The sequence below is a fragment of the Centropristis striata genome, chromosome 6, assembly GCF_030273125.1.
Source record: "Centropristis striata isolate RG_2023a ecotype Rhode Island chromosome 6, C.striata_1.0, whole genome shotgun sequence".
NCBI classification, from domain to species: domain Eukaryota; kingdom Metazoa; phylum Chordata; class Actinopteri; order Perciformes; family Serranidae; genus Centropristis; species Centropristis striata.
In genome coordinates this window covers 15,345,963-15,373,256 of record NC_081522.1, presented here as the reverse complement: position 1 = coordinate 15,373,256, position 27,294 = coordinate 15,345,963, and the positions used below count along the sequence as shown (strand labels likewise).

Here is a 27,294-nt window from a genome sequence, read left to right as displayed (position 1 = left end):
GTACTCCACAGCATGTGTGTATCCTAAATCCTCCCAGACGCAGGGGAACAGAATGTTATGAGTCGGTGGGTGTTCACCATCTGTAGGCATGTGTGTGTGTTGGTGGTGAGTAAGTGTGTAAAGTTAAGTTTCCTCCTCTCCTGTAGCTTTGCTAGAAGGGAGGGGGCTTTTTTTTGCCTCCCCTCCTCCTGACCCCTCCTCCCTCCCTCAGGGACTTTGCTTCCTGCTCTGGGTCTGTGGTCGGGAGATGTGTGTGTGTAACGTGTGTGTGTGTGTGATTCTGTGTTTGTAACGTGGGGTCAGGGGAGGAGTGATGGAGGGGGAAAAAAGCTTTCTGCCCAGCAATTGAAGTGCCCTTGCTTTGTTTAGTCAGACCTCTGTGTACACGTACATACACACATGCACATTCTGAGTCTGTTTCTGGTTAGAGAAGAGCAGAGTGTGGACTATTTCAGAACACAAGTGGGCCTGCATCTACCAGCTGGAGATGACATACAAACACACACACATGCAAACCTCTGATGCAAACTGAACAACAAACAGTAAAGAAAGTAAAACTAAGGACTGAGAAACAGGACAAAATAAACGAAGTAGAAGACCCAGTTATGACAAGATGAGGGAGGACAAGAGGAGAAAGGGAGCTCAGGGAGGAACAGGTCACAGCCCAGGAATTTTAACAGCCTGGGAAAACAATGGACAGAGGGATGAGAGGGAGGAAAGGGGAGGAGGGGGAGAAATATGATGAAAAAAGCATGCATGTAAACACAGCCTCACATATGTATTTATGTACTGTATGTGTGTGTATGTGTGTGCATGAGCATGAAGAAAGAAAGTCGGCACTCTTATCAAAACTGTTGCTGTACCGTGCATTTTCAATGGAGTGTGAAGAGCTAATGTAGCATGGTGCTAAATATAGCGGGCAGGGTAGATAGTGAGTGAGCAAGTGTGTGTGTGTTGGCAACATATGGGCCAGAGCTGTGGAGATAAGATAGGTGTTTGTAACTGTGTTCAGGCACGAGACCACTGAAGCTTAAGACCTCTTCATCAGCAGGACTTAGCTGCCGCAGTTTTGAAAGTAGGCTTTGATGTTTGAGGAGAAGTTGTATAAGTTGTGTGCAAATTGTATTTAAATATATTTGGAGTGCTAAACAACAGTCACATGATCCACAATAAGGTGCAATAAAGTCACCCTCAAGTTTAAAATTAGACATTTTTGTTATGATTCTGTGCTGTTTTAAAAAAAGTGCCCCAGTTGCAAAAGCTCATTGTATTCACTGAACCTTTGTAGTCTTTATGGCAGACTGTGAACAGCATGAATATCTGATAAAAACATGCTGACAGTTTTTTTCTTCGCAACTCAGTCAAAGCCGTTCGGTGTTTGTGTTATTAGGGCGAGTCTAGTGCATGTGCTATAAATCCTCTTCCTCGCACACAATGGCACAAACATGCACAAGCACAGCAGAGGAAGTGTCTGGTCATTATTCATAAACAACTGGCTGCTCATGTGCACAGACCCACATCTATCTCATAATACTGTCTGTGCACCCGAGCACACATCCATTACAGATGAAAAGGTCAGATCTGATAGAGTGTAAAGGCCTTTCTTCGGGGTAGCGGACTCCCAGGGGATTACGGGAAGAATAGAACGCTTAAAAAGCATTATGCATAATATTCTTTTCTAGAACTGGACCTGAGACTATTGTTTCACCCACGGGTGGGGCTCTAGTATGCAACACTATATCTACCAGTTGTCATGGAGATGCGGGTACACTCTGGAGGCACTTCCTGTTGTTTGTGTTTTGGTTGTGGTGTTTTGGAGGGATGACATTTATGGAAAAAACTAATAAGAACAGGCTGCATGTGCCTATTTGCACTAAATGAAACACAGACAGAAGCTGATTAAAGTCAGTGGTTGTTCACTCTCAGTCCAATGTCAAAACATCAATATACAGTGAAATGCATGTGAGATGACGTTTATTTAAACCACACTTTGCTATGTGTGATTGATGCTTCATACAGCTTCTTCAGCGTTGGCAGATACTTTCCTGTGTTAGCCTTAAATCAGTCAGTCAGGTAGTCAGTCAACACACAGACCCTATAATCTCTGTCTAAATGAGTCAGAACACACTAACGAGGCATTAGTAAGCTGTGTGGTTCTGCTGTAAATCTCTCTCTGTGTGTACTGTATGTGTGTCTGCATGGCCTGCGGTAAGCAGAGGGGAAAAGTATGTTAACATCCCCAAATAAACGTGGAGGCTGCGGTAGATGATCTGCATTTAGAAACAACAGGGATCTCCCCTCATAAAAAGACAAACTAATTAAACCCAACTGCCTCCAGTACACACACACAACTATTCTACAGCACAACCTGAAGTCACTTAGTGGTCTATTAAGGAATAAAAAAGGTTGGATTTGAAAACATCAACCTTTTTTTACTGTGACAAAAGACAGTAATTGGCCCATCATGTCTTATAATTAGTGCTCTGCCTCCACCTCACTGAGTCACAGTACTGAAAACCAAAGCAGTGAAAAGTTAGTTATTGCACTCTGAGTCAGCGGTTACTGGTACTGGACTGGCTGCCTGATTGACTAATCAACTGCTCTTCCTCCGCTTTGCTGAAAGAGTCGTGACTCTTATTACTACCATAACATAAAGCTCCTAGTGACCTCTATGAGTGTCTCTTCCTATGAGACCCTGGACAACTTTAGAAAGGAGCACCGCCCAACCTCTTTTGTCTGCCTTTTTAGTGGAAAAACCCTTACTGTGTTCATTGGTATTTAGTCAGTATTGTAATGTTGCATTAACAAGACCTGCAGTCCACAAATCTCTTTTGGGTCAAGCTCCTTAGACTACAATCCCACTTGCACGGTGAGGAGGCTCAGTCTTACTTTCTTTGCTTTTAAATGTGTACGAGAGTGTGAGGGTGAGGGAGAAGGAGAAGTAGAAAAAGACAGTGAGGGGGTCAGTACTGAAGCTTAACAGACCAATGACTCACACTGACTGTTGCTATGGCAGCTGAATGCTTGCTAAGTCTCTTGTGTGGGAATGCTATTAACCCTTTCTTCCCTCCATATCTCTCTTAAATATCTCTTTCTTCTTCTTTTTACCTCAGATGAAGCTATAACAGCCCATATTTTCACTCCATCAGCATTTAAATATATGTTGTGTAGAAAAAAAACACAGTTTGTGCCCTTTTCAGGATGTTTTGGCATTTTGTTTGCGTTTCGATGTGAGGCAAAGTGGACTGCATGTTTTCCATCACCATGGTTATTTAACACCTAAGCAGCCACAACATTTGGAGTACTTTGGAGACAGTCATTTAGCCTGGAATGCAACAATTAAAACACACACACACACACACACACACACACACACACACACACACACACACACACACACACACACACACACACAGTCACACACACACACACACACACACACACACACACACACACACAGACTCACACACAGCTCAAAGTTAGTGGCAAACAGGAAAGCTGTGGTAGACAGGAAGTATTCATCAGGATGGCGAGTTTAGAGTTCAGTCCAGTTGATGTGTGTGGGTGTGTGCATTCATTGGTGTGTGTGTGCATTTATGAGCAACAGAGTATCAGTATACATGCTTGAATGTCTTGGTGGTCGGTCACTGTGCAGGGATGCTGTTAACCCCATTACCCCATTAACACCCTATAAGACAAGGCTGAATGCTCAAGATCAAGGCCCGAAAAGACGGCTGGAGGTCAGAGGTGAGGTAGAAAGGCTTTCACAGACGACCCACTGGTTACATCGACTGGGAGGAGGATCCCATTCACAGAAATAAAAGCAGGACAGGATGCAAAACATTCCAAGACTGAATGTCTCCAGACAGTAGTATTTGTACAGCATTGTTAGTGCTCTTCCCAAACACAATATCCTGACTCACTAAATGGAAAAAATAGACAGTGGTGGCCTTGAAAACATTTTCTTCTAAAGTAACATGTTAATATATATATACGACACGCTCTTCTTCAAAATAGGGTGAAATAATAAGGTGCCAAAGATAAAACGATATCTGGAAAGCAGCCTTCAGCCAAATATCAGAGGGAGAATTTTCTCACCTTCCGGGGTTTGACTTTGTCCTGATGGTCATACTGAAAGATGCCTTTATAGCTCAGACCCAACCACCATGGGATCCCCTGCTTGTCCTAAAACACACAACAGATAAAATACCTCAGGAAAGGCTGTTCATGTTTAAGGGATTGATAGAGAGAGAGAAAGGGAAAGAACAAGAGAAGGGGAGATAAAGAAAGACAGAGTACAAATAGCTTTAAGCTCCATCATATCTCCAAATCCCAAACTCCCTTCTTGCTGGCCCAGAGTCAACAAAAATGTGTGTAGAGTGTGTGTGGAAAAAAAAGAGAGAAAAGGCAGAGTAGTAAAACTGTACCTTTACACCATAGTAATGTACTCCATATGTAGGCAGAGACTCTACAATGCTCATATAACTGTGAGGAGCAGAAGGACAGACATGTAAGGGTTACAGAGAACACAGCCTTCCATACAGTGACCAAACACTACCAGACAAACATACACACACTTACTTAACAATAGCTTGCCCTCTGGACTGCCCATTGAGCTTCTTGTAATACTCTATGACCCGGTCTTCACTGTAGGACAGAACAATAAAGACAGAAATGGAAGCATATTTAGACAGAGAAAAACAAGATGAGGAGAGCTTATGAAATGTTGTGGTTGTTTTTCTGACTCTCTCTCACCAGTAGGCCAGAGATGGATGCTCCTTCAGGGCCTGGGTGGGAAGAGCAGGCAGCTTTTTCAGATCAGACCTGGTTGCATCATTACTGTGAGGGAGAAACCACAAGACATGATGAAGACTTCTGAAAAATCAATCTTTTTTGAACTGTAGGAACAAAAAGAAACATTTGAAATGTTTAGTGCAATAAGTTAATGCAAAACTGTTTTTTTTTGCCAGAACTATCATATAAATTAAATGTTAACTTTGGGAAAATGGTGAGAAAGGAAAAAAGTTCAGTCAAGAGAGAGGAATGAATGGTAAATGCTCTTTACTTCAGAGGCTGGGTGCTGTTTTAGGAAAAAAAATAGGGACAGAAACGCAGACACAAACATGGAACATATATCAAAAAGATAAAAAGAGGTAAAATGGGATGGAGGAAAAGATAAGGATGAAGTAAATGAGACAGGGAACCACGCAGGGAGACTTGGCCCCAGATTCAGTTTTCAGACCTCCAGTGGCAGGAGGTCTTAATACCCCACTCTAATCCCCTTGCTTCTGTCCAGCCTCTGCCAGGGCCTCAGAGGATCGAGGAAAGCCCTGGGAACAGGACAACCTATGAGCTAAAGCCCTGGAAGAGTTCCCATCCGCCCTGCCCGCCTGTTCTTCAATGTGTGAACACAGCTGTGTGTTTGCATTAGTTGATATCCATTCAACTCATAAGGTATACATGGCTGTTTGCACAACTTTACGTGTTGATAGGGCAGACAAGGCTCAGTTTAAACCAATACATCACATGCACCGTGGCAGTGTTCGTTTTGTGACACTTCTTTTTAAGACAATTGAAAAATTGTGAGGTATCCAGAGATGGCCTGGTGCAGTTTACTGCGCATCAGCGAAGAGCATCCTTACCTACACAATAACTGTGTGATTTGGCAACATATAAGCTGAGGACCGGAGACAACTGGACAGAGTGGTGCGTACTCTATCAAGAATTATTGGATATGATCTCTCACACCCAGGTGAAATGTCTAAGGCTAGACTACAAAAGAACAGCCATAAAGTTTTAAAGGACCCCTTACACCCAGATAACAGCCTTTTTTTAATTTCCTCCTTCTCACAAAAGACTAAGAAGCATTAAGACCAGAACATCCAGGTTCCAGAACAATACACATCCTGAAGCTGTCTGCCTCCTTCACACTACAAACACATGTGGGCAGATGTTTTTAATGCACTCAAAGCACGTTATGCAGTGTTTTGTCTGATGTTGCTGCTAATTTCCCTACAGGTGCTACTGTTTAATCCATGATGTTCTTACGTATTGGAGTGTATTTAACCCTCAGGTTTTATGCTTTTATGATTATTTTATGGGTATGGATATGACCTGTTTTATACTTTGCTTAATACATTATATGTACTTTCTGAGTGAGTACCTTTAGTATTGCATTTCTCTGTCTTTGTTTAGAGTAGCTCAAAAAATAAAAATTCCAATCATTCACATTGATATGGCAATAAAGTATTGGATCTATAAGTTACTAAGTCATATATTCAGTCTTAACATTTAATTTTTCTTTAAATAGCTTGAAATAAGTACTAAAATTAAACTTCGTCTTCTGCCAGATTTTTAAAATACCAAGACATTAGAACAGAATAAGACTAATAAGGCTGATTCCACATGCGTCAAGAAAATTGAAGTAAATAGATTTGTAATTGTCAAGGGAAAATGATTTCACACTTATTTTAGAGAAATCATATCTACAGAGCCAAATATTAGCCTTCATTATGGGTATTTTTAGAGAAGCAGCAGAAGCTGACTGGTATAGTGGAAGTAGGGGTACAGTTTTATGGTTTTATAGAGATATGCAGAGGGAAGGGTCTATAGAGCTTTTAGAGAAGGGAGGTATGTGTGCGTGGGAGGAAGAGGGTAAGGGAGGGGGGAGGAGGGTGAAAGGAATGTCTCCAGAGTGTGTCACATTCCAGCCCTCTGCAGGATATTGTGTTTATTTACTCCTTTCACCGGCGGAAATTAGGTCAGAGGTGATTGCTGCTGGAGTCTGATATCATCCCTACAACAAACGGATGAGGAATGACATAGCTTTTAGTCACAGATGTGCATCTGAAGAGCCCCATGTGGAACAAAGCTCACATGAAACATGCACATGAGCGGAGAGTATTCTTATATGTTTAAACTGATGTTGTCAGTCACATTTTTTAAATATATATTAGGAAATATTTCATGTCCCAACAGTGAGTCTTAGATTGGAGGGAAGTCACTCTTCACAAAGACCCTCTGTTTTAATTACACATTCACAAATACATGTTATCCATGTTTTGTTTTGTTTTTATGAATGGGAGCACAGGCTGAAAGGAGTGAACCAAAGTGCAACAGGAATGACAGAAAGAAGGAGGGATGGATGTAAATCAGAATCTCAGAAACAAAGAGAGGTCTCAGTGAGGTGCTTACCTGGTGAAATCACCTTTAGCCTCCTGTGGAACAAAAAGGGAAACAAAAAAGCAATGTGAGAAGAAAGGATTTACATATTTGGATATGTGAGGACCAAGCAGTGACCATAAAACGTGTGTTTGTGTTCTGTTGGCATTGGTTAATGTGCAGTCGGGTCTGCTGTGCTGGAATCAGAGAGAAACATTAAACCTCCATCTGGAGGAAAACCTCTGAAGGCCTACAGAGCAGATACCTGATACTGTGCATCTGCACCTGCATAGAGGGAACATACACACACACACACAGACACACACACACATATATATAACCAACTCATCCCAGTCTATGTGTAACATGACCTTGCAGCATCACAGGTAATGGACTGACCTACTCTGAGAAAGGGATAGGAGAGAGAAAGGGCCGGCGCTGAGGACAATTTGTGAAGCAAAAGAGTTTCCCTGCTGCTCTGTGTTATATTAGCTCTGACTGGCTGCACCAAGAATTTAGCTGGTAACCAAGAATTTAGGGACCAACAAAGACGGCTGAGGTTTTTAGGATTTAAAACCTCCAAGTGTCATTACAGATTACCAACAGATTGATGACTGCATCAGATAATGTGAGTTTAATCATCATCAATTATAGCTGCAATAGATAATGTGAGTTTAATCATCGTCAGTTAGGATCAAAGGCTGGTGGAGACATTTTGGAAGAAAAGTTAAACCGGTTTCAGAATTGTTTCATTGAAGACAACAGCCCATAGAATAACTAGTGTTTGGCTGCATGTGTTAAAACACACAGAAAGACACACACACACACACACCCACACACACACACACACACACGCACACACACACACACACACACACACACACACACACACACACACACACACACACACACACACACAAAATCAAACATGCTTTATCTTACTTGTAGAGTAAAGGAGGCCAACTCGAAGACAACTTCACTCTCCACTTCAATGAGCTCCTGCAAAAAAAAGAAAAAAGAGAAGAGAGGGCAAGGTACATGAATGACATATTCTCTTACTGCTGGCAGCAAGTAAATAAATAAAACACACACTGTCAGGGGTAAAAGTGGACATGCCTCTGATCATACTTCATTTATCCAAGATGGCTTGCTAGTTCGTTTCATCTCCCTACCACTTTCACCCCCATCATTTTTAGGACATGTGGACATTCAAAGGTAAAGAAATAAACATTATTTAACTGCATGAGAATTGGTGCTGTTGCTTTTTGTTTTTGGATGTCATCACCAACCATGTGCATACATATACATGGAATGCTATGTCTCCATTGAGGGGGAGAAGGAGAGGGGTTAGCGGGCAGTGAGTAGTGGGTCAAGTATGCCAGGAATGTTCCCTTTACAGTCCACCACTTAATTGGTTTGGAGATCAGACAGCCAGGATGAAACACTACACAGAACAAACCCACCCTGCGTGTACCACCCAGCGTGTCTACAAATCGTCACATAGCTTGTGTTATTGTACTGTGTGTGTTCCCACAGCACAGCAGTGAATGTTTCTCACTACTTATAGAAAACATTGCCAGCAGAAGATCAACATATATCCATCTACTATATTTTCACTACTATGTAAGTACAACATGTTTTAAAATACAATGTGAAATTTATTTTCTTGCTCTCTCTTTGCGTCTCCCTCCATGAGGTTGTTGGGATGATCTCCCATGATGGGATGATCTCTCATTGGAGTTTAGCTCATGTTCTTATCAGGGTGACCTGTGATAAATGAGTAGGGAGGGATCAGGTATCTTCAAGGACATTTTAACAAAGCTACTGGTGGGACTAATCAGAAACCTTCTGTTAGAGGTACAATATCTCCCTGACTACTTGGTCTCACATTGGTCTCACTACATAGTCTTTGCCATTCCAATCTCACAGGCCAATTAACAAAGAATGGATTGCGCATCAATTGCAAATGCAACTGGCCCCTCTCAAGGTCTGATTCACAAAAGTTATTGCGCCAATGAGATTACAGTGCAAACATGCCTATAAAGTTTTACAGCTGAGTGCAATTTGACCTTTTTTGCAGTTATTTATGTGGCAAAGTATTGATGTTGTCTTTGCAACCTTTGAAATGTTAAGACTGTGAGCTAGAAGTCCTGACCAACAGGCTGCAAAAGTATTCCTCGAAATTTCAGGCAGAGATTTAAATGTGATTTTAAGTGGACAACACTCCTTTTAAATGTTACTACCAACTCTCTGAGGTCACCAATAATTTCACTGTAACTGTGTGGGGCTATCAACACTGCTATCTAACGTTTTTTTGTGGTGAGGCTTATTTGCATTCAAAGGGGCGAAATGTATACATATTACTTAATTTGAATACAAGCTTTAAATAGCACGAGTGCAGGGATGCTATTTGATTGGCCGCGCACTTAGGTTTGCTTTACCATTTGACAACAAAAGCTAGGAAAGGCGGATGCCTGATAGCCCTTGCATGCAAAGAAACCACTGAATGACACACTATACTGAACAAACAACTTTTTACCCATTCAAAATTCAGACATTATAGGTAAAAATGACAGTCTTTATTTTTATTGATGGATGATACATCATATATAAAAGTAATGGATTTGGCATTGATTAAAGACACCACCAAATACCAAAAACCACCACAGAAACCAAAACAATTGCTATTACAACATTATCACAGCTTTCTGACTTTGACTGGGATGTTTCTACCTCATTGTATTAGAGTGCACACGCCCTCTTCTGGACATGACGAATAACTGCTTGACACTGGTGTCCCTGTATGCACTGTACACTTACCAGGCTACAGTATATCTATGCACAGGGGCGGTAGACAAACTAATGATAAGAGAAAGTGAACCAGTTTACTGAACATGGTACTAATGGCCCTCTGTATGGAATTAATAAAAATCAATCACCAAATGTACAAAGTATAAATTTGGCTTTTCTTTTCTTGCGTGTTTATTTCAACGTGCGTCAACACTGACAGATGGCGGTAAATGTGTCAAATGACTCACTTAAGGCTGAAACGTGGAGCAGCACATAACTTGATGGGTAACAGCTGAGGCAAATTGTTCACATTTTCTGCTTCACCAAATTAGTGTGGAGCACCAAAGTCCAAGCTGGCCTCTTCCTTAAGAACCAAAAATTGGCTAATGAAGTGGCATGCTCCTTACAATATGAGGCCATTTTCATCTACTAAATTGAAACATAACACCAAAAGAAAACATTGCTTTTAGATACAAAATTACCCCCATACTCCCTTACACCCATATATGTAACGCATTTATGGATAAAGACATCCATCCATTATCACAAGTCAACAGTATTAGGCAACAAAATAATGAATTTACCTTGTAGATGATGGACTTGGCATTAAGGAAAAACAGTTCGATAGTAGCATTGTCCTTCAGGTAGGATATACTCTCTATGTAGAACCTGGAAAGATAGAAGGAAAAGCTTCAATACATTTCCTACAGCAAAAGGCACATAAACCTAAATTGACCTTACACAAATATGTATGGAGAAAGAAGTGGTAGTTCACGTGACAGAAATTTTGCAGTTACCAAAGTGACCAGAGGGGGGCACACCATACCAAAGGCTGACCTGTATACCAACATCCTTTCACTTCCCCTTAAACCGATTCCCTCTTTCACCATGGTGGCTGGCAATGATCCATTCTTAGTTTGTTAGTGTGAGCACATTCCACAATCTGAATGCACACAAACACACACACACACACACACACACACACACACACACACACACACGATTCCCACACTGATTGAATGTGCTCATGATGCACTTCACACATTGTCTGCCTCTCTGCATCATCAGCAGTGTGTAGTGATTCCACATACACATACAGTACTTACACACACACACACACACACACACACACACACACGAAGAGAGAGAGAAGCACAGAGAGAAGCACAGTAACCCACTTCTGGCAGAGCAGTGAGGAGGGAGCTAACATAATAATGCAGGCTAAATTTAGCTCATGAATGCATGCAGAGCCAGAGGGGAGCTAGGATGGTACGCTTGGAAGCTACTCATTGTTGCTCATCTCTGGTGGAAATGTGCACCAAAATATCACCAAATTATGCATATTAAAAACCTTCAGAATCACTTGATGTAACCCTACATGTGTGCATAATGTGACCGAGGCACATGTTCCTAAAAACACACGTGATTTAATGTGTCGATTTGTGTGTATATGAGTGCATAGGTATTGAGTGAGATGGATTGTGGAAGGATCAATATTGGAGGTCTTAAATCGCTTTGCCCATTGAGCTGCAAGAGAGAATGAGAGGAACCCTGTCAATATTCAGTGTGAACATTTAATTAAAGCCACAGTGTTGATGAGACATACATACACTGCCAGCATAGAGGCAAGCATGCAAAAAGGCACCCACTGAATCAGCAGGAGGTGGGCATCTGCAGAGCATTTATTGGGAACATACAAATACCACAAAAGCATGCAAACGTGATGTTCATGCACCTACACAGAGACACACACACACACAAACACACAAACACCTTGCATTGAGCTAATGAAAAAAAAAAGTTAAAATCTATAATGGATTCAGGTCTGACATTTGGGCTGATAGTTGTTCCACTATAATCCTGAATCTGTGCATATGTGTGTGTGTGTATGTGTGAGAGAGAGGGGGGTGTAGTCAGTGTGACATTTGGAGAGATTGAGGTTAGAGATTGAACTGCAAGAAAAAGGGAGGATAAAGCCACACACACACACACAGTTGGTTATTACGGTTCTACAGCTGACCTACGATAAAGAGAGATGGTAATCTTGTGCTCATTAATCACAATAATTTTTTTTTTTTACATCTTGATAACTCACTGAATTTTCAATCATTTATTGAACTTGAACAGTTTTGAACTATGAATTTTCTTGAACCTTTAATTATTAATTATAAATGCATATACTTTTAAATCAATAATACAAAACATATAAATAAAAACAAAAAAGTCAACTGGGGTGTGACATTAGTGCACTTCTACAACATATTGAAAATGACTAAAGATATATTCAATATATAAAAATAATTTTTAAAGAATGGATGAGACCAAAATAAATTATCTTAAATATGTGCACTGTCACATCCTACTGAAAATGTATATTGAACATTTTGATCAACTATATTCAGCATTTTCCAGTAAATAACTCTGAGATGGGTACCACTGTAAAGGAAAGGTCTGGATGTAGAACACAAAAAAACAAGAGCATCGTTGTACAATGGAATGAACAGTAATTATTTATCTTGATTATCTTTTTTCATAGTCATTGGAAGTCAAAATTATGATTGATAAATAAAATTCCCCATCTCTAGCAACCATAAATATCAATGCAACTTAAATACTGAAATACTGAAAACTGAAATAGTGGAGATGACTATAACAGCATTTATAGCCAAATATACCTATCTGCACATATTTAGGTTATATCACTGTTACATTACACAATGACACCATTGTTCACTTAACAGAGTGAACAATAAGTCTATGTGCTAATAATACGATTTTACTCTACAGTCACCTCATTGTGTCATGACGAGCTGTAAATGTCGTCCTGGAAATGACAACTCACTGACATTGTTCAGCAGAGTTAATGTGCGTCACGTTACTATGTATGTTGCCAACCAAGGCTCAGTCCCTGGGGTGTCTATGACATCATAGAGATATGTTGGGGACAGAGAACACCAGTGGTCCCAAAACAAAGCCTTGGCTTCCCCTTCCAGGCTCTAACTGAGAGTGCATGTTTAGGGTAAAAAAGATCAGAAAATCTCTTCTCAGATCAAGTGCCTTTTTTCTTTTTAATAACCTTTTGAAGATAAAAAAAACAAACAAACACATATACACAACGAAACACAAACACGCACATTTTTGTATTTTTGTATTTTTGTCACATATACAAACATGATCCAGTGCCTATGTGTGAGTCAGAGGATTTCATATATGTGGGGCCATTGTATGAGCAGTGCAAAAGGCAGAGAGAGGTTATTAAATAACCCTGTCATAATAGGTCATAGAGTAGTTGGCTTTAACTGAGGAAATGACTCCAATACAGCAAGAAGAACACCGGGCTCTGAGGATACATCATTATAGGTTGAGGCAAGTACCAGAATATCTTCTGCCCTGTTTAGCATAACATTTACAACTGAACCTTTTACAAGAGAGTCACTGGCCGCTCTTGTCAAAGTGCTTCTGTATAAAAATGTATAGTATTATTTTAGAGAAGAAATGGTACAGCTTCTCTCCTTATGGGATTCTGCCATCTTGTTTGGCACTTTGTAGTCACCGCAAAGCTATTTGGCGGGATTTGCATGCATCGCATACTAATGAGATCTAAGAGGCTCATGATTGGCTGAGAGGCCCCGTGGCGGGAGTTAAACACCAGGGTCAAAGCAATTTCACAGGGGTCTGTCATAACTAACCTTGTTAATCTGTTCCTATTATCACATGAAGGCATGTGCATACACAAACACATACACAGACGCACTCTCTCAATCTATCTTTCTGTCTTTCACGCACATTTAAACACCGTCTGCAATCAGAGACCGTGGCGTGTGTGAGTTCGGTGATTAATTTAATAAAGAAAAGACTCACCTGACACAGAAGTAGAGGACAATGGGACCAGACTTCTTGGGGAACTCATGTTCTAATACCCTGCGATCCAACTGCAGCCAACTAAAATGGCCCCTGATGAGACAAAACACAAAAGAAACAATCAATGTTCTTATTCTGAGATGTCTGAATATCCAGCAAGGATACACAACAACTTTTCATCTCATGACTCTGAACATTTCCTACTTAAGCTTCCCCGTTCCCTTCCCTCCTGTTTCCCCCCTTCTCCCACCCCCTCCTCTCTTTTCTCTGTCCCCCTCCAACAGAGAGAAAAACTGCAGAGACAGCTTGTCACCCTGGTAACCCTGCATGGTCTCCTGAGCAACTGAGCAACATCTCTCTCAAACTCTCCCTCCTTCTATCTCTGTCTCTCAATCTCTCTCGCTCTTTTCCTCCCAAACGGCCTCTTTGACCACTGAGCGGCCAGAGCTGAGCCGTCTGCTCTCCCCAGACACACCCAACAAATCTACACATCATAGAATTAGCCCTGGGGGGGCTAAGACTGCAAAGCTGAAATTGCTTTACTGGACTGACATTGGCGACGGCATTTGTCACAGTCATGTAAATGCCATAGGGCCGAACCCACTTGGCATGAGTGGGTGCATGAGATAAAACAAAAAGAGAGAAAGCAAAGGCCATGGCAATGTTTGCCTTTATGGAAATCATTTGTATGTTTGCATGACTAGCCCTGGACTATGCTATGGTGCTTCTGTATTTCTAGGTCACCAAACATAATAGAACTAATTTGAATGTCATTTTTGCATTTCAAGCAGAGTTCTCGTAGCAAGGCTTCTGGCAGACACAGACTTGTGATCCTTTGCTAGCCCAGAGCAAGACAATCATAACCTCATCATAACATCAAAACCCTTTATAACTAGAGATTTGATCATACATCAGTTTGTGATTTAGATTGTGTTATTATGACTTGAAGGAACACAGCCGTCCACTTATACTAGTAAGTGAAAGAGAAGTAAAAAGTTACATGTAAAAGTTTTTTTTTTTAATCTAAGAGCTATTTAATACCTAAATAAATATACACAAACAAAAGCAAAACAGATATGTACTGTATATAAAAGCACACTAAAAATTAATCAGGAGCAAAAAAGGCCAAAACCAACAGCCACATTTTACTGTGAGATTCCTAAAACCATACACTAAACCTTAAACAATGTACTGGAAACTGGAGTTTTCATAGTGGTGCTGCTGCTCATGATGCAGCATCTTGCTGAAGGTAACTATGTATTTGACAATAGCTTTTAACTTTTACAAGAATAATTTAAATGCTATTATATATGATGAAACTAAAACATCACTTTTTAAAAAGTAACATAGTTCTTGGACAAGACACATTAAAAGAAAAATATTTTTAAGAGAAGAAATCAATTAAATGAGGTTTAGCTTTTGAGGTTTAGTGAATGGTTACTTGTTGCTGCTTTAGTGACCATGGTGTCATTAACATTAGTTACAAGCCTCCAACATGTTCAAAGTCTAAAAAACCTAATAAACTAGAACATATTCACATACTTTACACTCCACTCGAGTTGCCTTTTCTGCTTTGTTTACCAGCACAACTGGTTGCCCCTGAACGCTGATACTGAGGAGTGTAACTGCTGATAGTTTGGTTTCAGTTACAGTTTAATGGGGAATCACTGAAATACAAAATCGTGGGCTACTGATACACCATGGGCAGTAGTTTTCAATGCCACTACTTATGAATGTGACTTACGTTTCGTCTGTGTATGCAATTCCAAAGTACTCCTTCTCCTTGAGGTTGAAGTGAGAGGCCACAAGGTCCAGCAAGTCCTTAGCCATCAGCTTTGGCTGCAGGGAGACAGAAATAATTAGTACTGCTCTTTGCATGGTTTTATTTATCAGGTATAACTTGCCCTGTGTGTGAAAGTAGTAGTTTATCACACTGTAGTTTAATTGGAACAAGTACATGTGTAGAGCTTTATGTTAATGTATTCTATCAGCTATTGATTTACTGCAATGACTAAGCATTCTGACAAACACCGGGGAAAAGAGCAAGAGAGGAGGAGATAAATGAAAGAGAGAGAGTGTGAGAAAGATGGATGGAGTGTGTGGATGTTGCTGACAGTGCAGGTACCCTGCCCTTCCCCTCCCTCCCTCCCTCCTTTCCGCCCGTCTGACCCAAACCTCTACTGCAGAGTCATGGCTCTGGGCTCCACCACTGTATTGTAGGGAGAGGGCTGCTGCTAGCATCAGAGCTTTGTGACTAGTTAATAGTGTGGAATCCTGTCCAAGCTATATATGATGACAACCTCCATTTATCACAACGCCCAGAGCATGCAGACCATCTTAAAGCCAAGCAGAGGCCGGGGACTGCTGCCATCTGCTGCTGGTTTGTGACATCCTGAGTAACAGCACACCCCACCCTGAGGTTAACCATGGGTGTGCCTCGCTGCCTACATTTTCATTATACACACACAAATCTGCATACACGTACGTGCACAAGAGCCCATACACAACATGTGTGCAGCCTGCTCACAACATACAGGAGGTACACATGTGTGTTGTCATTGTGTACATATAGGACAGTGGGAGGAAAGCGAAAACATACTGCGTGCAATCATAAGCTCACATTCACACACACACAGAGACACACGTGCCATGGTGTGCACATTCTTAGCAATCTGCCTCGAGGGTCCTGTACTATCTACTCACTGCACAGCTACAACTTCAGTGACAGAAGCTACTGAGAGCTATTTAAATAGAAGAAGGTGATGTCATGCACACAGCAATCGCACACACACACACGCATGCATGCACACACAGAAACACACAACTCCAATGACCTAGATCTCATATAAGCACGACGCCTACAGTGATCCTGCAACACAAGAAGGCTCTGAAGAGAATCGAAGCGATAGCGAGAAGCTAACATATAGGCTGATTCTGCCTTATATTGCCCTGTATCGGATTTCTGCATCAGATGAAAGTGTAAATAGAAAATAAGATGGCATCTGTACTAGCTGATTCTGTCTCCATGTCCCTTTGATCTAACCTTACTACAAAACCCTACAGCATTGGTAAATCAGTATTAATTATTAAGGAGATTCCAATACTGCTATGTTTAAGAATATAGAGATGATCATTAAAATAAAATGTATGTAAGAATGGTAAACTTGCCTCTCTTAGCAAAGAATAACATTGTGAGCATGCTAATGTGTATTTATATAATGGTTGTGTTTAGTTTAATAAATCGAGCAGTAATTTAAGCGCTGAAACTATATTTAAGTGCTGATCAAGTGACCAATGTGCAAGTTCCTTAAATCTGCATTCTTTCTAATGGCCAGCAGCCGCGACTATGTGTCTACGTGAAAATTACCAGGCTTCTAACCTGATTTATGACCTCAGTAAATATTTCCTAATGAGATTGTGTTTCAATCGCGAAAGTATTTCAAGCCTTAATTCAAAACAGCATACGAGTGAGTATAAATAGATGATAAAGCAGGTTATGCTTCAACGTTTTGGTGACATTTTGGTGACTTATAATTGTCTACAGTTCAGTGTTCTGTTGTACTAAAAGACACTCTAAGGAGTCGGTTGTTCATTTCGAAATATGGATGTAATTGTGCTAGCATTGGCTAATAACATAGCATCCTTCTGGTTCCCAATCAATTCTTAACATATGCTGATTCCCTAAAAAACAAGATAGCAATTTCCGAAATGCCACTCCAACTCCAGGCTTCAAAAGTCCATGAAGCAATGGGTGATATCTGGGTGACTACATTCATTATTTTTATACAGCCTATGGTCCGGATCTGTCTGACTCAAAGTCTGACAAAAACTGGTAGTCCCATCTACAAAGGCTCTGATTGGCTCTGTTGTTTCTCCAAATGGGAGAGCAATGATTCGCAAGATCAACACTGGATTTCTTTGAAGTGCTCAAAAACATTTTAGATGTGGAAATTTTAGGTCTGGAGGCAGGCTATCTTTATAGTATTAGTCGTAATACATGTTTTGGTTCAGTCTGAGACACATGCAGTCATGGTCTCTCATTACCACACAGCAGTCATCTGCCTTGGCAACAATATCAATTGAATGACATCCATGCCACCACAAAGAATAGCAAACAATCAGCAGGGGACAGGGATACATGAACATGTGATGATATGGAGATGAAATGAGCCACAGATACACTGCTGAACCTCAGAAGTGCATGACTGAAGATGAAAAAGAATTGAAGGACCCCTGTAAGGTTAAGCTGATCTTCTTGCTACAACATTGTTATGAATACCAAGCAGACTGTTAAAATCACATGGGTTGCACTGGATAGTATATTTGAGCTTCAAGTGACGACTCATTGCTTCCACAAGCATACACACATCCCGACACTACAGCTTATCTGTGAGATGGCAGATACCTAACGGGTGTGTAATAATGTGGTGGAAGATACCAACAGTGACACAAACAGTGAATGACAGGTAATATAGTAAGTGATATGGCACAATAAACACACAATAGGGACACACATTCCAGACTGATACAGACAATGCAGACACACTCCTGTATATACACACATACACACTAAGTAGCCATCTATCAGTCAGAAAAGCTCTCTGCTAGCTTAGACAGCATTACTGCTAATAGACATTTAGCCTGTGCCTCCTCAGCAGCACAGGTAATTAACAGCACAAGAATTACAGGGAGGTGCATGTGAGGAGGAGCCATGCTAAATCAAACTCCCAGACAAGTGACAAACACACAACAGTAGCTCACTTGCCTTGCTGGCAGCAAGTCACAGCCCAATCTCTGCAAGCAGCTAGTCAGGCCCTTGGCGCCTTCAGGGTCGCTCAGATTTATGGGAAGCTTACTGATTTATCAGTGAAACTATTTAAAAGTCCAAGGGCACTTACCCTACATTCTTTAACATTTTAACTAATGCTTTGTATACATACTTGTGTTATATTTATATTATGATGGTACAGTAGAATCGTAAAGTGTCTCTTTAGCTGTGTAGGGTTCCTCACATAAACAACGGCATGGAGAGCAGTACTGTTATACAGCTTAATACCCCATTCACTCTTCAACCTACACTTCTGTAGCCTTAGGGAGTGATAGCCATATGACTGACATATATTTTCACCCAGTGGTGTGTTTGGTGGTTAGCTTCAATCTTTACGGCCTGGTCAATAGGTGTGTTGGCCTTCTGGCACATAGTTCCCTGCCAATGAGGCGTTGCTCCATAAACAAACCACAGAGGACACACTATCAAAGGTTTAGAGGAAGGGGACAAGGAAGCGGAAAAAGGTGAACGACACTTCTGGGATTAAACAGCTGGTCAATGTTATACGTCAGTGAAAGAATGAGATCCAACCTTTCAGAGGCTAGCGGCCTGGTGAGCTTGGCCTGCTATATAAACCTAAATAAAAACAGCTAAAAACACGACTGACTTCACCACACTGATGTTAAATGATCATTGAAGACATGAAGTAGCCCGATGGAGTGTGTAATACTGGAGAACTGCCTTAATATTTGAAGCATAACTGTTTGCGGTGTTTATGTATTATGATCATCCCTTCAAAAAATCCTTCAAACGACTGGAGGTCCTGAGTGCTTCTTAGTTCACCACAAAACTAAGAATAACATCCTAATTCTCTGTGGGCCTTCTGACAGCTCACTGGCCTACTGTACATCTGCACAACGCAGAGAAGCCAAGAGAAGAAAAGAGAGAAAAGAGAAAAAAAACAGCAGTATTCTGATTTATAGGACAATTGTTTGTTAATAACATCCACTCTTCCGGACTTCTCTCTTGCTAATACCATTGCCTAACTGTAAAATACCATTTTTTTCATTGTGCATATTATGTGGTAAACAGCTGTTTCTATCACATACAGCATCTTCAAGTATCTGTGAAAATCTTTACATGAAACAAAGATAACTATAATGTTTTTATTTAAATCTTTGGCTCTCTTTTTATTTCCTTGTTATTTCTTTTCTTGATGGTCAAGAGGATGATAATCAAAGCGGAAGAAAGGATGGATGGATGAGATACAGAGCTGCTGCAGCTGCATTTGAGGATTTAGAAGAAGACAAAGACGGGGCAGGAAAAAGGCAAGCAAGAAGCTGAGAAAAGAAGCCATGGAGAGTGAAGAGAGGAAAGTCAAGAGAGATGGAGAGAGAGAATGTGGAAGAGGAGCAGAAAGAAATACCAATTTGAAAGAGAGGATCAGTTCTGGCAGAGTAATCAAATCAGAAAGTCAGCAGACCTATCCTCGACTCTCCCCTCCATTTTCTCCTCTCTATTCCCATCCCTTTAGTGTCATCTCCTGTCTCTCCATCCCTGAGCCCTCATCTCACTTTTCTCTCTCCCTCTAAACCTCCCGAGTTTCTGTGTGAAGCTGCTATTCTCTGCTTGCTCCTCTTCTCCTGTTCCAGGACAATTATCTTCTTTTGTCTTTCTCTTTTTTTCCCCAGCGGAATAGGTAATGATCAGACCCAAAGGGGGGCAAGGGAGGTAAGATTGAGTGGAAGGAGCCTTGAATGAAAATATTTTAGACTTTGAAGCCAAACCATGAGAGGGGTCTTATGCTGTAGATGATGAAAGTAAATGTCATCAACAATCAATTAAGACAAAGAGGAAGTGAGGAGAGAGGATTACAGTGCAGAAAAGGCCACACAATGTATAAACAACTAAAAAAACAATCTAATGAAATGTGTGTTATGTGTTATACTAAAAAACGAACACAACAGGGTTTAACCCTGGGTATAGAACAGAGAACAGACCAGAGCAGACGTACAGTAGTAAATAACTATCTACACAGGATAGGGGCTTTAAATGGCAAACAAGGGAGAGACGGGTGTGCTGTGGGTGCTGCTGATGCTGCCTTTGGCCATTACTGCTGAAAGGCCTGCTGGGAGAATTGAAGGCTGAAAGTAGGGGGAGGGGGGCAGTGTGCTGCTTTGTTTTTCCAAGACGTTTGGAGGATAGGATGCAGCATTGTCAATTACACAAACAGTTGATGCTTTTTGTGAGATGGGCATTTCTGAGGCATTCGTGGAAAGCAGTAGGGAAGGATGATGAAGAATGGGCAGTGAAGCATGATTTTAGGGGGAGTAAGACTTTCTGTTTAGGACATTGTTAGGACTGAACCCTGTGTTGGGCTTCTACATATACAGAAAGGCTCTGATCAAAATCAGCTTTTTGTAATTGTTTTCAATGTGAGTGAAGCTTTTTAGTCGTTGCTTTACATTGCTGAGTGCCTCGCTTTTTTATGCACCTTGCATTTTTGCAGGTGTGTTCTGAACAATTTGAGCTGAAAAAAAGTCAGAAGCACTCAACGTAATCTGCATTTTTTCAATTGTCCATTCAGATGAATTGAGAGGAAAGGTTAATCTGTGGTTGTCTACGATGTAAAAAAAGAGCCCAAATCTTTTTAAAATTGTAGGCTTTAATCAAAAAAGCAGCGTGCTGCGCCATGTGTACTCTGTCTGATCTGTGCCTCAATCAGGACAAGGTCTGTTTGATGCACCCTTGTGTGTGTCTTTGTGTGTGTGTGAAGAGATCAGGTGAGCATCAAGAAAGAGCAAAGTCACCTACTGCTGACCAAATTTCCCTTGGTCAGCAGTAAGTGAGTCCCTCAGGACAGCAGACATCACCTCTCCCTCGCTCTAAAGAAATGGGAGTCCACAAAGAGAGAGAGAGAGAGAAGAAAGACAGGGGAGAGTGAGGAGGAAGAGAGACTCACCTGTACAAGGAGCTCCAGCTTCCTGTCGTCCAGGAGATGGACCTGACATCGCCTCCCTTCTGTCATCTACGGAAAAGAGACAAAAAGACGAGGGATGCTTGTTTATAAATTGATTACAGATATTACAAATATAGATCAAAAGCAGGCTTTCAAATGAGTTTTCGCTGATGCCAGTCATACAAAGGAAATTACTTTAATTTCTATATAACAAGCAAGAACATGATGCATCCCCACATCAATAAGTATGGGAGATGTGCTGTATGGAAAGCTTGCACTGTGCATGTGTGTGTGCTCTCTCAGTTAAGTCTTAACAAGGTTAGAGGAGCTAACTACACAATGGGCCAAAAGAGACAACGTCCTGCTGGCTCTCTTTTTTACTGACATTTCTTACATTCCTCCTTGAGCAGGAAATCCATTCTCCATCAGTGGACTACAGTGACCACAATGAGTGAAGCTGCCTGCTGACAATGGTCACTTGAGTGTTTGGCTGTGTTGTTGATACAAGGTTTGCTGAATAGAGCTGCAAAAAAACTGATAATATCCGTCTGCCAAGTTCAGGCGAAAACACTAAAGCAGGTACAATGATGAAACAGTCAACTGTGGGAAATATTACAGAAGTCTGGCCAAACATTTCACACGACTGATGAAGCCAAGCCAATCCTGCAAACCTGTCTGAAAGTTTGGGACTGCACGGCAAAATTCAAATGAATACAGGACTGGGGCATAACAACTCACAGTTGAAATAAAGTCAAACACTTCAGGAAAAGATATACACACTGTGCCAGAGGATTCCGCATGTTAGTGTCATTTGTGTGTGTGTGCTGGTGTTCTTAGCACATGTGCAGTTTCTCGACAATTTCACAGGAAGCAGGGACCCTGAGGAACACAAACACCCCTTGGCCCCTCCCACACTTCCCTCACATCTGGGAGATGAGGAGGGACACCAGGGGGAGGTGTATGTGAGTGTGTGGCGGGGTAAGAAATGTTGGAAAAAATGGAGTAAAAAGAAAGGGACATCCTCTTCGTCAAACATTTGATGAGAACTCCCTCCAAAACATAGATGGCATAAACACAAGCACAAGTGTAACCGGTTTGTAACTCTTCACCATGAGGATCATATTGGCCCCCTGGGGCTCTTGCAATTTGGTAAGGGTGTGTCCACAACATGAGTATAACATACTCCTAGTTTGTCACTGTTCATGCCAGCTTGCATCCAGGTGGTAGGTTGGAGGTGAGAATTTAGCAGAGGGCTGAAGATAGCAGAGAAAGAGAGGGAGCGGAGTGACAGAGTTGTGTCTCAACACTCATGCCTGTGTGAACTCTGCTGAATGATTACTGTTGTGTGTGTGTGTGTGTGTGTGTGTGTGTGTGTGTGTCTGTCTTCTAGCTACTTTGAAGGGTTCAGTTTACCCTCCCACTCACCATTGATCTCCTGTGGTTTGAGGGTTTAGATTGGGTGCACCTGTGCACACAGTGACACACACATTTTCCAATACTGGCTTATATTTTCATCTCCCACCCTCCTTTCTTGGAGTTACATTACCTTCCATGTTTACACTGTATACAATGATTTTAATTACTGCTATGGCAACTGACTAGAAGGTCAGTGGTGCCAAGAATTTATTCTAGCCAAATCTAGGTTATAACAACCCTAATATGTAAAGTGTATCAAATGTTAGTGCAAAGTTATTAGACTGTATGCAAATATCTAATTTCATTATGCTGGCTAAACTAATCTTGTTTCTCCATTGTTAAGCCTGGACATGTAACAGAAGAGAGGGCAAGAGTACAGTACAGTCACCAAACATCTTACTTTAGTATCTTGTCTGCAGAATACTTTAAACTGCAATGCAGACTGTGTATACACACATAAGTACACACACTCTTACTGGCACTCTGCTTGAGGCACCTGGGAATAGTACAAACCCTAACGTCAAGGTAACAAATCACTGCCTTGAGGCTAAAATTAGGCAGCCCAATCTGGCAGAGACGGACGCTTATTGGTTTAAGTCATAAAATTCACTTTGTGGTATTGGACACATGCAACTGAGCTTCTATCCACCGTGAAACCAAATGTAATAAAGTTTCTATGAATAGCTTCTTGTCATTACACTGTCTTGAAAAAAGAAAAGAAAATGTGGAATATTGCTGCACCATGAGACAGTTTTAATAGGTAGTTTGTGAACAATTTTTGCATTCTTTTTAACATTACAAAATCACTGAATACAGCATCTTGACTGACCTCTAATGTATGTTGTAAACATTACATTACAATGGAGTTCCATAGGCTAGAAACACATGTGGTACTGCCATCACCCCCTCGCCCTTGTGTGTGATTCATGCTGCATGTTATCCACCAACATTTCTGACCCGTTACTAGTCAGGTTTGAATTGGCTAATTTACATCCCCAGGCCTGACTCACTGGCAAAACATTTAAAGACAAGACATGAGAATGAACAATACATACAGTGGAGCAGCCATGTTCACAGTGCTTCATCATTTCGCTGGCGCTGACACCCAAATTCGAGAGGCAAACACAAACAGTTGACAGACAAGTGATGCTTTGGTCAGTGCTGGCAACAGCAGTAACGTTATCATTAGTTAGTTACCTTGCAAACAAAAGCTCCCTGCGAGACTCCCACACAAAACCCGACTCCAAGAGGGAGAGAAAAAATAAAATGAAATCAAAATGATTAATCCCAGAAAGAAACGAGTCGCGTTACTACCAGAAAATCGTCAAAAAACACCCCTTTTCCCGGCCGGCCTAGGGGAGGAGGCACATCAGCATCCATGTTAGTGACCATTAGTTAACGTTAGTTACAAGCGACGCAGCTCACTATATCTTCCCCGTATCCTCTAAACACAACAGAGACGGTATATCTCATATCTTCGCCATTCAAGCTGGCGATAACTCGGCGCCAATTAACGGCGACCATGAAGCGGTTCCCAAGGCTGGCTCCTCTCCCTCCTTCTGAAAGCAGAGAGCTTCTCACGGGGCTAGTCCCAGTCGACCAACCCCCCTTTCGCTACCGGCACCGTGCACAAACGGTGTGTGAACGTGCGGAGAGCAGCAGACCGTACCAACGGTCAGCAACCGAGGGGGACGACCGGAAGAAATGACAAACGGTCGAGCGTATTCCAGCCTGCCTTCACTTGCCAGCTATGTTTCTCGCTGTCATCGGAGTTGCTTCGAAAACACGGGAATAATGGAGGCAAGATGTGGGGGCGGGGAGAGGAGGAGATGAGGGGAAATTTTCTGCAGCAGCCATGAGAAACTGCAGACCTCCTCTCTCCCTCTCTCTATCTCTCCCTCCCTCTCTCTCTCTCTCTCTCTCTGTCTCCCTCCGCGTGTGTGTGTGTGTGTGTGTGTGTGTGTGTACTTACAAACCCAAACAGACATCTATGACTGCAGAGCACACCAACAGTCTGCCTTTAAAACAAGTGATGCACTGCTGATACATAACAATGAGCACCGATCACAGTCTGCCTGCTTTATTAAATCAGCTGTACTCTCAGAAATGTACACTTTGTGAGGGAGAAAGAGTTCCCTTAAAAGACCTTGTCCTCATATGTCTTATTACTCTAGCATTACAGTTACATGCTAAGCTACGTGTATTTTGCTATATTTTCATTGGCCTTAAATAGTTAAAGGGACAGTTCATCCCAAAATCAAAGCTACATTTCAAACAGCAATGTATTTTTAAAGAAACCATTACCTGGTTTTGAAATATGATCCTCAGACCTTATTGTGAGCAGTTTTATGCAGGAATTTGCTTTTTAAATGCCAATAGTTCCTACATGAAACTACAAGGTCTGTATATTAGGCTATCTTGATGAACCAGGTCAAGACATTGCTGTTGAGTTTTTCTATTCTATTTAAGAGCCATATTGTCTCATTATTAGAAGGCAGACATCTCAATAACTCCCACCTAACAATCTAGATTGATAAATTGCAGTACAGGTAAGATAGATAATATGTATTTTTGATTTGGAGGGACAGTGTCCCTTTAAATGCTCCTACTAACAAGCAGGAGATTCAGTTAGACCTCTACTTCCCTGGTTTAGCCTCTCGTTCTCTCCAGCTTGTCACTTCCTGTCTGCACATTTAAACACAGATCTCCTTGCTCTCAGGATTGGTTTGCTTCAATGATTTCTGGCCTTCAGTCCACTGCAGCCGTTGGACTGACTCTTTTTTTTGTATGACCTAAATTGGGCACTTGTGTTCACCTTACACAGCTGGAGCAGCAGCCGTTGAAACCACAAGTTGTTAACATAACAAAAGCAGTCCAGTTTTTGGTACCATAAATAGATACTAAAGTTTGCTGTGAAGGCAGGGCTAAGCCTATACCTACTGTCAATAAAGTGTTCAAATGACTTGGCAAGTGGAGGCTAGTCTGTTTTTTGTATTATTGCATTACAACATGAGCAATCCTCATGTTATGAAAACAGTATGAGGCCAAATGTACAGTGTGCACACATATGTATTGCAACTTCCGCAAAGCAGCAGCATCAGGATACTGGACCATTTGTTGTCTTCAGACATCTTAACTTTTCAGATAGTCTGTGTCAACTTTGTCTGAGCCAAATGCACCATATTTGAAATATGATGGGCAATTCACAACCTTAAATTTGCAGGATTCATCAGAAATACTCTCTTCCCAGACATTTAGCAATACGAAGATGCAATTAAATTTTATGTGCTTGGCTTGAACAGTTTTGTTGCTGCCATACCCTTCTGCTGCTCTGCTGCAGGCCCCAAAATTCAGCTTAGTTTGCTGAATGTGGAAGGTCACATGAGAAACGAGGAGGTGTATCCTTTCCCCTCCCTGCTGGATTTTTCTGTTTCTGGATATTTTTGGCCTGTTCCAGACACCGGAAACTGTCCTGTCCAACTTAAACATCTCCAGATGACTCTTTCTTTGGCTTTAATACATACACCGGTCCTTCATTCACTTTCTCCGGTCAAATACATATCTCCCTTTATTGGTAGCTTCCTCAGTTTGCTATCACAAGGGCCCTGTTGTTTGGCCAATGCAAGGGAGGGAGAGAGAAGTGGACAATGCAGGCAGACAGTAGGGGAATTGGGGTATACCTGACAAAGACAGAAGACTAGTGGAAAAGATTGCAGTAGGAAGATCCTGAACACTTAAACTACATGAGTTTATGAATGATTGTTCCTGTTTGGAATGGATATGAGGAGCTCCAGAGAAGCTGAACGGATTCACAGAAAAAGCCAGAGAGGAAAAGGAAGGAAGAAAGGAAGCAAGGCAGGAAGGAACAATAACAAACAGCTGTGATTTAGTGACCCTCTCTGTCCAATGCTCATGTCTCTTAACTTTCATATACATGGTCACCTTTCAGTGACCTACTGAGGGTGTTTCCAAGAAGCATAAGGTGAAACACTTGTAGGTGTGACATATCTGGGCCCTGACAGAGCCTTGTTATAGAGCCAGTGGGCTTCTATTCTGGGCTGAGGTGTGGTTGTAATGACGTGCTGATCTGGTCTCCAAAGGGGGAAAGATCTGGATGGGTGAGGTGGGTTTAATAGGAGGTGGGTATTTGAGTCAAGTTTTAGGGTCGTGCAGGGGAACAGGGTTGATGGTCTGTGCTGGAAAAGGTAACCTATATCGGTGGAATGTGATATAAACAGCGCTGAGCAGTTAATTGAAGCAAGATGGAGAATCTCTTTAACCCTGACTGTGGGACGCTGCGGTAGGCAGTTAAGACTGACACACACACACACACACACAC

The 27,294-nt window shown here is 41.5% G+C and overlaps 1 protein-coding gene across 6 annotated transcripts in view; it reads right to left on the bottom strand.

The window, feature by feature from the left end:
- The window catches only part of frmd4a (FERM domain containing 4A), a 113,332-nt gene that overhangs the window by 14,329 nt on the left and 71,709 nt on the right, over positions 1–27,294 (bottom strand). For 5 of the 6 annotated variants that reach the window (XM_059334557.1, XM_059334558.1, XM_059334555.1 and 2 more), the window contains exons 2-11: positions 21,543–21,608; positions 15,557–15,651; positions 13,813–13,905; positions 10,536–10,620; positions 8,104–8,160; positions 7,195–7,217; positions 4,756–4,839; positions 4,582–4,647; positions 4,428–4,485; positions 4,099–4,185 (exon numbers count right to left, since the gene is read on the bottom strand). In XM_059334557.1, the coding sequence (XP_059190540.1) occupies positions 4,099–4,185; positions 4,428–4,485; positions 4,582–4,647; positions 4,756–4,839; positions 7,195–7,217; positions 8,104–8,160; positions 10,536–10,620; positions 13,813–13,905; positions 15,557–15,651; positions 21,543–21,608 (714 nt within the window). Of the gene's footprint in view, positions 1–4,098; positions 4,186–4,427; positions 4,486–4,581; positions 4,648–4,755; positions 4,840–7,194; positions 7,218–8,103; positions 8,161–10,535; positions 10,621–13,812; positions 13,906–15,556; positions 15,652–21,542; positions 21,609–24,152; positions 24,731–27,294 lie in introns of those variants that run through there. The other variant, XM_059334559.1, reaches the window with a different exon arrangement.